A 12239-nucleotide genomic window follows, 5' to 3' on the forward strand; every position below is an offset into this window, starting at 1 on the left:
CAGATATCTTCCCGTTTTCAATATACTCTAAAACAGGAAATTGCACACAAGCCCACCTGATATGGATCCCAGCAGCACATTGCTCTTTATGCAGCGGTACACATACTCATAACTCTGAGGCTTCAGTGGAGAGCCAGTGGACAGGAGAGTGTGCAGGGTCTGAAGGTTGTGCGTGTTTTCTGTGAACAAACAAGAAAAAGGATGTGAAAACAATTATTATTACTAAGTTTGATTTATATGTAATACTAGTTCTTACAAAGCAGCCTTGAGGGAGATGGCAATGGGTCACTGATCAAAATTGTCAAGCGCATTATACTGTGCTGAAATGCATGCCGGCAACATGCCAAGCTACCCGCCTGGTGTCCCGTGTAGAGAGGGGTCTCTTGCCCTGGTTATCAAAGCCAGTGCCACACCCCACAGGCTAACAGGTGTCTCTTCGAAATGTCAGGCAGCCAAAGTAAGCAGCAGAGGGCCAGGAAGCACTTCTCTGACCCCCAACACACACATGCAAAACACACTCACAAACACAGAGCACAAATTATTCCCCTAACCCAAGGAATAGCTCAATAAACACACACTGAGCTTTTTCTTTGAAGACTACATGAAATGCCATTTGCAATGCATTTAACTTGTGACATACTTTCGAGTGAAACTTTTTAACAACTGGAATTAAAAGTATAGCAGGGGCTGTATAACACAAATGTCCTACATCTAGAAACCTAAATTCCTTAAACTTGTCAGATCATAAGAGGTGAAGCCCCAGGACTTAACTTTATGGCTTAGGATTTGACTGGATCGTAAAAAGTGGGCTATGATATTATTGGAAAATATTATTTGGCCCCGCCCTTTCCATGCAGAAAAAGTTGCTGCATTTTCTTAGAATAACATGCACTAACTAATTGTGCACAGTAATACCATTTGTTAGGAAAGAAAACAGGGTCAATTGTGATTTTATGGTGTCAAAATCCTGCGACAGCAACCACAAATGCTCAAATATTGTCATCTAAAGAGTTCTCTGCACAAATATATAACCAATCTCTGCATAAAAAAAAATATCTTTAATACAATCGCTCACATGGCAGTTGTTATGCACAAACTCCTCCACTTTCCGCTGTTAATTTCATTTTAATTCACTTTAAGTTTCTTGCATTAGTGTTAAATATTCAGAAGCATGCACACACGGTTTAGTGAATGAGTCAATGGTATCCAGAGACTGATGGGATAGAGCTGAGAATTAATGTGTACTATGAAAGGAAAAGCGAAAAACAAATATTTGATAGGTAGACTGTGAGGTGGAGAGAGAGAGAGAGACAGATGACAGACAGCAATTGTAATTTTATGGTATTGCGTCTCACCTGGTTTCAGATTTCTCTCCTCCAACACAGCCAGCCATTTTGCTCCGGTCCCAAAAATTGTGATTCTGTACATAAACAATGAAAAGAAATATGATGTTTACATTAACAATTATCTGTAGTTTTTTTACTCAATACAATGAGAACAAATAGTTTATATTTGGACTCGAGAACTCGAAACATGAACATATTTTTATTTTTGAGGTGAGCGGTGTAATTTCTGTGCACTAAATGGAATCACAATATGTTTTTTTAACATACATATACATACATGATTTTAAAACCCACCTCAAAGGTGACGCCATGCGAGGTTCAAACGTGTGAACGGCGAGCTCTGTGCACTTTGCTAGTTTTAACACTATTGACGACATAAACCGCTGAGATTCGATACACTCTGTTCCATAATTGTTCTAGGAGGACAATATGTCAAAGAATTTGAAATCCTCGGGCTCTGGAGACATTAAAAGACACTTACGTGCTCAAGCTGACACCCCCGAGGCCCTGAGCCAGGGAGAAACGAGGGAAATTTGGTCAAATGCTATGAAGAATATGAGAAATGTATTCCTGTGTAATAAACCCCAAGAGACACAGTTTAAAATACTGCATTGTATCCACTGTACTACTTATGTTCTTCACAAAATGTATCTACATAAGACAGCAGCCTGCCCATAATGTAAAATAGACTCATGAACATATTCTCATATGCTTTGGTTCTGCCCCTTGATAAGCCGTTTCAGGGATAAGATTTTTTTTTAAACTGGAAGGCATACTAAATTGTGTTCTCTTGGGAACTATTAAAGAGGACAGCACACTATCATCTCTTCAGGTTAAAATTGTCAGCAAGCTACTGTTTATAGCTCGCAAATGTATTCTAAACACTTGGAACCAGGATAAACCTCCAACAATAGAGAACTGGCATAATGAGATTTTCAAAATTCTTCCATTTGAATGTCTAAGTGCAGCTCTTAATAAGAATGAAGCAAACTATGATTGTTTGTGGTCCCCCTTCCTCTCTAATCTCCCAAATAATGTTTCACAATTTCTTGAAAAGGACTTGCACATTGGAATTGGGCAATGTAACAGATTTTTCAATTGATCTGACAAGCTGACAGAGTGATGTACTGTATTTCTTTATTTCCTTGCATCTCTTTACTTGTTTTTTGTTGTATGTTGTCTCAATGGGGTGGGTAGGTGGGGCTGTTCTTTGGTAATATTTTATGGATATGAACTGTTGAAAACAAAAAAAACACCTCAAAACATATCTCTTTGCCCTATGTCATTTTGACTCTTAATTGATCTGCTCTTCTGCTGTAAATTTGTATTTATTTATTTATTTATTTTTCAGACACCTTAAGTCTGTAGAAAGGTGCTATATAAAATAAACATATTATTAGTATTTAATATTAACGTAGCAACACTGGCTCAACCAATGCTGTGAGTTTTTGAGGCGGCACTACCTGTTTGTTTAACCAAGGTCAAATGAGGTTATTGCTTGAAACTTGTTGGAAAACAGTCATTATTTTGGTTATTTCCTTTGGTGCCACTAGTAGCACAGAAATTAAACACTTGATATTCATTTATTTAAAATGTTAACCTTTTTGCCATAAAATCAATAAGGAGACATGAAACAGTAAGACGAAGGGGGAAACAATGAAAACTGGACTCGCTACTGTCCAATGTGTTGGAACATATACACTACACGCTAGGCCACGTCTCCGACAACCATGAAAATCTTATTTCCACCACATTTAAGATCTCTCCGCTCTGACTGTAGGACACAGAGCAGAACACTTTCAGTGTCAATGAGGCGGAATTAATCTAAATGGCCTGTTGACCTGCACAGGACTCTGTCAGCCATCTCTTGATGGAATCACTCAGGGTCAAAAATCAGGGGGCAGAGGTCATGACAGTGCAATATCTGAAGAGCACAGAAATGCTTAAATGATGTCAACATGATCATGTTAGCATAAATGTCCTTTTTTTTAGCTAGCACAGGTTAATACTGTGTTTAAAGCGACATTACGGTAGAGCAGCTCTAGGCAGCAATCTAAACGTTCCACTATACACTCTATAATATGAAACTGTCTAAATAAAATTTGAGCATGATTTTAGCTACACAAAGGCTGTAGACAAGCCTGACCAATGTAATGCACAGCTAAATTTTCTTTTAGAGTTGGTTCAAGAGGTCATATCATTACAACAGGATTTTCTTAATTTTTTTTTTTTAATAAAAAGTCCATTAATTCAAACTAAGCTACAATGCCATTAAGAAATTGTTGGTGTTAATCAGTACTCAATATTTAGCAACTTGGAAAGGACTTATTTCACATTCAAAGAGATTAGCCAATCATAAAAGAGGTCATTTACATATAAATGTATTAAATGTATAGGGGTATAAAACATTATGACTATTTTTGGTCTAAGAATCTTTTGCTAACATCGAAAAAGTAAAAATAAAATGAATAAATATAAAAAAAGATTTAAAATGTGTTTTGAGAGCATTTCACTTAACATCCGTCATCCTTACAATAGCTTCCAAAAAAGAGATGTCCCTTATGTGGGTGGGTGCCATGACAAGCTCCTACTTGCGTGTGATTGGTGGCAGCTGGCAAGGACTGGTTGGTAATTGGTTGTTTAGGATTTAGGAAGACAGAGCATTCTATATTAAATGAAATGGAACGTGATTTCACAAGTAAGATATCAGTCAGTGTAAAATGGTAAAACTTGACAATGCCAAACTAATGATATGACCAACCACACACAGTGATGTCTCACTTCTGTCTGTGGCACCATGGGTCTCTTATTTGTTATATATCCAGAGAAATCATAGGGATTGTCTAGTTTTGTAATATTCAAGCAGCTCAACTAAATATTCAGCGAGTTCATTTCTTTCAGCACCTGAACAGGTACTGGATATGAACCAAGTGCCCATGCAGGTTTTGCTGCAGACTCTCATCACAATATGCATGGAGACTGATATGGATGAGGTACTTCGCTTCATGGTAAAAATTCTGGGCTAGTAACCAACAGTTTTGAGCCCTTGGAACCAGGCTAAATGTAAAAATGTCTTACTCTTGCCCGGGTCTTTTTATTGTGCAGCTCAATTCAGATCCTGGTCGATCCCCCAATTATGTTTCATAACAGCTCAATGGTGTAATATAAGTCTATAGTCTATAAGTGGCTCTTAAAAGGTTGTTTCAGGACCAAGATTTTACATTGGACATAAAGAGTGAATCAACATATTATAAAATGTAACCTGTATTTAAAGTAGCCTTGGCCAAATTGCAGATCATTAGCGTAAGTTGTTTTGTGAAGGCTTGCACCACACTCGAGTGAAACCAGACTTCAAATGGCACTGCAAAAATATCATGTTGCTGATAAAAATCATATTTAGCACCCATAAACCGAACGCAAGATTATAATTAAATTTGCCTCTGCACCCTGAAATTTGGTTTGGGCGCCCAGCGTATAATATTTAAATAAAGTGAGAGCTCTGGCATTATACTTTCCCTGTTGCCACAACCCTATCCAACAGACCAGCAACCCACTTTTTGGTTGCAACCCACCAGTTGAGAAACACTGATATATATATATAGGGCCACACCATAAAAGGAACTTCAACAGTCCAGTTAAGTAAACAATAAAATGTATTTTAAAATTAGTTTATATATTTAAATTCAGTCAGCAAAGATAAGTTTATCTGGCTGTAAAACAGTTAAAGGATGGGAAAGGAGGAGGCGAGAACCGGCTTGACGATATAAATCATAGTTTAATGGAAAACTTAAAAGACAACACAAACACACATGATGGACATGTCCGCTAACGATCTCTCTCTCCCGCACAGCCCTCTGCAGTCGACCCTTAAACCTCACGGAGGCATAATTAGCCTAATACGGGACCGGGTGTGTAGGATCACGACCCGGCCCCGCCCTCCGCCCTGCCACACTGGCATAAATGAGAAGACTCAGAATTTAACAGTCCAAACATGTACAAAGTCGAACGTGAAACTGTTGAGGAACTGATTGTAAGCAAAAGCAATCTGTGGGCAAAGTGTTGTGTCTATTCTTTTGCACTCAAATCCAATCCATAAAGATATCAGTTCTTTCTCTCTCATGAAAGACAAAAACAACAGCAATTTTTTGGGGTAAAAAAAAAAAAAACATCTAGAAAAAAGCCAGGAATAGCGACAATATGGGACAAAGAAAGCGTTATCAAGCATGACCAAGTTTCACAATGGCTCTTTGTCTAGAACATGTTTCCATTAATGCTTTTCCCTTCATCTACACTGACACCACATCAGCCCTCTGATTAAATATTGATCATATGTAAACAATCAGCACAATTAATCTGAAAAGGGAGCAGCACAGGATAAAAGTTAATCCAGGATCAGTCTGTATCACTAAACATAACAGGATAAAAAAAGAGAGACCAGGTTTATTTGTTTTGGTAGATGCCTTGTCTGCAGAAGAGGTGGTTGGGTTGATTTAGTCTGAAGTTATAAACTTATTTAAGCTCTTAATTTAGCTAAGCTCTAATTGCAGTGTCAGAAGGATGTGTTATTATTGCCTAAACAAAGGCTACATGATGGAAAACAGGATTTTGCCTGTTTTCCATCGAGCCTCACCAAATACTTATCAAGAGCGATCCGTCTTTACACTGCAAAGCTTGGCACAGAAGCCGTATCTGCAGCTGCATAAATATATTTATACTGCTCAGAAATTACAAATCACGGGAAACAATGTATCATGCGCTCAAATGTTACAGTATATTTGTAAAAAAAAACTTGCCAGCTGTATTGACACTGGTTCACAGCTGACAGCGGGATGATTGCAAAGACAGTGGAAACAAAGGTTGCTAGATATTCAAGTCTGGTATCATTATACATGAAAGACATTGTATTTTTATTATCTTGTGTCTTCTGTCCATTTTTATGTATACCAAAAACCGCAACCCATGATTCTATAATTTTGATCCATGATTGTATTTTCAAATTAGCCAAATTTGATGCGAAAGCCTGATCCTGGTAACATTGCACATGCGCTGCAGCTGCTCTGAATAAAGACAGCAAGAGAGAAGTGTTCTAAAATAATTCTAACAGAATGTATTGTGAATACAGGTGCTCGACACATAACAAGGGCTGAATACAGTTCCTTTATTTTTGTATTCTGAATATGTAAACCTGTTACTTGTATTCCGTCACAGCCCAACCCAGCATGCACATATATAAAACGCCTTTTCAACCAACATTCAGCAAATTTGCTGCCTTGATGAATGACAGTGTAATCCAAACCAGTACATGAAGCAAAGACATTCACAACAGGCTATTTTAGATATAGATATAGAAGCATATAGAGCCTCTTTCCTCTGGTGAAAAACTAAATGATTGTTTTTGGTTTTTACATGAACTTCAGAAGTCACTTTAAGGCTCACGGACAGCACATGCACGCCAACGCCATTGAGCAATACTGCTTTTGCTTGTGACATTTTTCAATTATATTTCCCCCTCTTGATTTCCTATCTCCATTGTGTCCATCCAATGAAGAGGCAAAAAGGCTTCAACTCAAAGGAATATTCAGGATTCAATACAAGTTAAGCTCAATCGACAGCATTTGTAGCATAATATCGATGACCTTATCTTGTATTGAACCCAAAACATTCCTTTAAGGTTCACAACCATTCTGATGTTGGTAACTGCCTAACAGTTCTTAAAGGATCTGTAAGCGATTTTAGCGTTTTTAGCCATGCCTCCTCATTCCAAATCCAAAGATAATTTTGAGACCAAAACAGAGCAAAAGAGCAGCATCGTTTGTGGTTGTCAAATTCAAAAGTGGCACAATAGTGCCCTCAACTGACAAACATTATGAATCATAGCCTCAATGATCCGCTTCAAATACAACACTATGAGAACGAGCAAAATGATTGACAGGAGAAAAACGTCAATGTCTGCGTTCCACAGACACATTTTTGTTTGCTGTTACAAAGTCTACAGCTGTGACAGAGACCAGTGAGATATCTCAGGACACTTATTTTATTAATATCTTTAATGGAGTAGGAAACATTTTTGTATACTTTTCCATGAAAACATCTCTTACAGCACCATTAATGTGGACTCCCATGTATAAGGTCACAAGTTTGCTCTTTAATGAATAATGTAGGTCTTGCTTTACAACTCTCAATGTGCTAATAAGCAGCCCTCAGCTGCTACAAGTGGATCCAAATATCTTCTAAACTTATCATTATCTGAATGAATTCTAAATAAACACTTTCCAGCCAAGAGGAATAATGTAATTAGTGTCAACAAAAGGCCCGTTAACCAAAAGCTAAATTCAGAATAACACAAATGCAGAAATGCACAGTCTGTCTGCATAAGAACACTTAAAGCTTAGATACAAGCCAAAGCTGTCGTTATATCAAAATATATAAAAAGGCATATGTCCCTGAAGCAATACAAGCAGCACACATGGGCCTGGTGAGTAATGGAAATGTGTGTGTATGAGTGTGTGTGCATTTTGGCTTTCCCAAAAACTGCTCTAAAATGTCTCTATTTCCTTCCCCTTGGGAAGAGGCGAGACAATGAGAGTTAAGAATAGAGACTTTCACCAGATGCCAAGGGAGCAGAAAATGAGCAAACACACTCACACACAAAACGAGTGTGATCCAAAGGAACCCCAGAGTCTGTTGCACTTCAATCATTTCCGCTCAATAATAGGTAAATGAAAGGCACTCCGTGGCACATAAGAGGTGGTCAATTAGACCAGTCTCTTTAAAACAGGTTGCCATGGTAATGCAGTGTCATTTACACAAAGGGCAGAACAGATGCTGGTGATAAGCACTGCCACACCCCGGCCAATTACAGCACGGGCACAAGAAACAGACAGACTGAACCACCTGAGGTTGACACCTTTATTATAGATCTTCTCTCTCTTTATCTCACGCACACACTTACCCAAGTCGGTCTACTAGGTCCCAGAGCACATTAGCACTCGGAACGAGAGGAGACCCATCGTAGAGCACCACGGATGCCCCGACAGCTAAAGAGGACACTAGCCAGTTCCACATCATCCAGCCCGTCTGTACACAAAAAAGAGAGATCTGCTCTAAGATTGGGATGATTATATTTCCATAATGTTGGATGTTTTCAGCCTCTGAATTATTTTTCTTTTCTGCTGATGCGATTAAGGCAACTGGATCGGGGCAAAATAATATTAACCCTAATTGGCTACCCACTACATACAGTATATTAATTAATTTATGTGTAATGAGGGAAAACTTCCTGAGTGAACCTTTAAGGATCTAATTTGGGCAAGGTCACATACATACCGTAGTATAATAAATGATGACATCATTGTAGGTCATGTTGCCATGGAGAATGTGTTCTTTAAGATGCTGAATAAGAGTGCCCTGTGAAAGATGAGAAAAAAGGTCAGATTGCATCGGTGTATAGTACTGTTTAAATAGCTCTGATCATCCACTAATAACACTTCCCATATTACTGAGTATTACTTCTTATTTTTGTATTCTTGTAACCTTCATAATTTTGCATACAACTTTTTCAATTTAGAGATGCTCATGACTTTCAAATGGAACCTCTAATATTCCAATCAAATCACAGTTTCTGGACAAATGAAAATATTGAAATTTATTTATTTTTTCATCTTAAATGTAGGCTACATTTTACTTTGACATTTTCAAAGGTTGGGGTAACCATTCGTGGAATACGGACTGGAAAAATACAGATTTTCCGATGTATAGCGGTCTTCATTTGAACGATCTCAATATGACACAATATCAATTCGATATCAACAATATATAACAAGCTGAATCGTATAGCAGTGTTTAGGCATCCAATTTGACCCAGATTATGAATACAATACACAGAAACAGGATGTGTGAAGCCTCCCAGCAAACAGTGCATGTGTGCTTTCTGTTTTTGTGAGAACATTGTTTATATGAAAACCATTACACTGAAACAACATACAGTATATGCGAACTCCGGTGGGGAAAGCGTGAAATGCGTGCACGTCTAGAGCAGGCGCAACTTGAGCAGATGCAACAAGTGCTTTCTCTATTGCGTGGGAACATTGCTTATGTTAACATAAAACATTAAATAACATTTGTCTATCATCCCAGTGTACCCAGCGGAGATTAGTAGTGTGTGAATGTGTGCGTCACAGGCTACAAGTGCATTCCTTTTCCTTGTGAGAACACTGCACTGAAACACATCGGTCTACCATCCCGGCGTACCCGGCTGGGATGAGCCACGTGTGAATGCGCGGGTCACGAGCAGCGAGCGCATATCTGTTTCTTGTGGGAACACAACACAAGCACATTTGTCTACCATCCCGGCGTTCCCGGCGAGGAGTAACGTGTGAATGTGTGCGTCATGAGCAGTGAGTGCATTTCTGTTTCTTGAGAAAGTTCAACACAGAGACGTATTTTTCTCCTATTCTGGCATATTTGGTGGGGATAAGCAGCTATGTGCTATGTGCGTTTCACATCACATTCATGACTTCGTCAAGGTGAATTAGCACGCAAGCTGGATCGATCTTTCCGCCTCAGCTGAAGGAGATCACTGTAAACCGAGCTCTTCATCTGCCCAAAGGGAGAGGACGCAAATCAGCTCTGTATCATTGGCATGCGCACGCGCCTCACCCTCACTGGGAGAATAGACGCAATATCCTCCGTGTGCCAGTCATATTTGATGCTGCGAGGGACACAGAGTCATCCCCATCGTCAGAACCGGCAAACGTGATGAGGTCGTGTGCTCCAATAGAGGGCCAGAGCTCATCAAGCACATATTGTACTGGCAAGGACGCTTAATCGAAAGCTCAGGAGGCTCATGAGGATAGCACCGCACCTCCTCAAAATCATCCAACTCCACCTCGTGGCCCCGCCGTGCCCCCTCATGTGGTCCTCTGGGATCTAACACAGAGGAGAAGGTGGGAGGGCGCTGGAGAAAGCATCTTCCCATAGAATGAGGGCAAGCCTAGAGCGTAACGTCTGGAGACTCATGCCCTCACAGTGAGAGCAAGCTGTCTTCATGACCGCTGTCCCATGAACATAACTCTCATCCTTGTCTGATGGTGGGATGTGCTGCTAGCATGAGCACCACTCGCGAAAAGCCCAGAGGCTTAAAAAAAACATATCTTTACTAAAACACACACACATATACACATATACACACACACATACATATATATATATATATATATGGGAGGCGGGTCGTATCTCGTTGAAGCACCGCATTGTTCAGCGACGAGCATCTGAAGCGAAGAACCCGTTCACAGAGAGCATCTTTGACAGCAAGGTTTAGAAAACTTCACCACAACAAACAGGAGACCAGTCAGCCTTCTCACTGCAGGTGCTAGGAGCACAGGACAAAAGTCGTCCTGTTAGCGTCTCGCAGAGTAGAGTCATCCATTGAATTGTGTATCTCAACGGCGAAGCAGTAGAGGGTTTCCAAGAAGAAGTCGAATGCTCGTAGTCGTGAAGGAAGAAAATCTGAAGTAATGATGCTTGAGCACCCTTGTATATATGCCTGATGCGTGTCTAAAGGGCAGGGCTCAAACATCACTGCCAATCAGAAGATTGTTGTTATTGTATATGGGTTTCAATTAGGTCGTCGAGGAAAGTACTTCCCTATAGCAATGTTGAAGTGTACTGAATCGAAAGGGAACTTAAATACACTATAAATTTAATTTGGAATCGAAAGCTTGTGAATACCAATCGAATTGGATCAAAATGATCATGACTGTTTTTTCTAGATCTTACGTCAATTTCTTTCTTTTGTGTTGGTGTCATAACTTCCAATGCAAAGCATGGATTGAAGAAAGAAAAAAACTCATCACATTCCTCTTTTCTCACACCGTGACCTGACAGCACTGTAACAAGCGTCTAATGTTTATCTGAGTGCAAACATTGATTACGAATGTGTTCATTCATTCGCTAACTGCCATAACCCGCCACGATTACAGTTTTCATAAGAGCAAGTTGAACCTTAAAGAGAAAGAGGGTTATCGCTGAATATGTGCATATGTGTGATTGTGTTTTCATACACACATCACACTAATTATCTACCAAGCAAGAGAGGCGTCAGACAAATTCTGCAAAAGCTGTGAACAATGACACACAAATGCACAGTGTTACACTCACACATAAACACAGACACACTGACAAAACTGAAGCAGGTCTGTAAAGCCATGTATAATACAAATACAAGAGGCCTAAGGCTGGTTTTTTAAATGTTGTTGCCCCTGATGTTCAGTGTGGTTTGTGAAAAAATTAGGACTGATTCAGACCCATATTGGCTGCTGTGTCCTTCACACTGTATTTTACACGGATCCTAAAGGAAATACAATGGGAACGTGCACAATTGCTCATCCAGTTGGCATCTTGAGCCGAGTGAAGTAGAGGTTTTAAAGTTGACTCTTACTTCCACCTAGTGGTCAATGTTGCAACATCATGGGATTTTGCACATCCAATTATTTATGTCCTTCAGGAAGGAACAAGAAGGATCTGCTCAGAGCATATATGTGCAGCATTCCATCAAATTTGGAAAGTCAGAACATCCAACTTTGCAGTTTCTTTTACAATGCAGTCCATATACTGTATACCATTGAGCTTGACTGTAACATAATTCGAATCGTCCAGGAATCTGAATTAAGCTGCACAATAAAATGACCCTGGCAAGAGCATCAAGTGTAATTGTTTCCTACTTGCAATAGGAGAACGGAATGCCACTTGATGCGTGTCTTCCACCTTTGGAGCTCAAACAGAAACCGGCAACCCCCCTAAAAACCAGCAATGCTGGCATTCAGCGCAATGTACACAGTTAATGGTAAAGAAGTCTTTTAAGCAAATAAAATGCATCAATAGGTCAACCTTCCC

At 39.5% G+C, this 12239-nt stretch overlaps 1 protein-coding gene across 2 annotated transcripts in view; it reads right to left on the reverse strand.

Annotated features, from left to right (window-relative positions):
• The window catches only part of aacs (acetoacetyl-CoA synthetase), a 40618-nt gene that overhangs the window by 12522 nt on the left and 15857 nt on the right, over window positions 1-12239 (reverse strand). For both annotated transcript variants that reach the window (XM_052113943.1, XM_052113952.1), the window contains exons 9-12: window positions 8673-8753; window positions 8299-8423; window positions 1356-1420; window positions 57-179 (exon numbers count right to left, since the gene is read on the reverse strand). In XM_052113943.1, coding sequence (XP_051969903.1) covers window positions 57-179; window positions 1356-1420; window positions 8299-8423; window positions 8673-8753 — 394 coding nt within the window. The remainder of the gene's footprint in view (window positions 1-56; window positions 180-1355; window positions 1421-8298; window positions 8424-8672; window positions 8754-12239) is intronic.

The sequence above is a fragment of the Xyrauchen texanus genome, chromosome 4 (genome assembly GCF_025860055.1).
Source record: "Xyrauchen texanus isolate HMW12.3.18 chromosome 4, RBS_HiC_50CHRs, whole genome shotgun sequence".
NCBI classification, from domain to species: Eukaryota; Metazoa; Chordata; class Actinopteri; order Cypriniformes; family Catostomidae; genus Xyrauchen; species Xyrauchen texanus.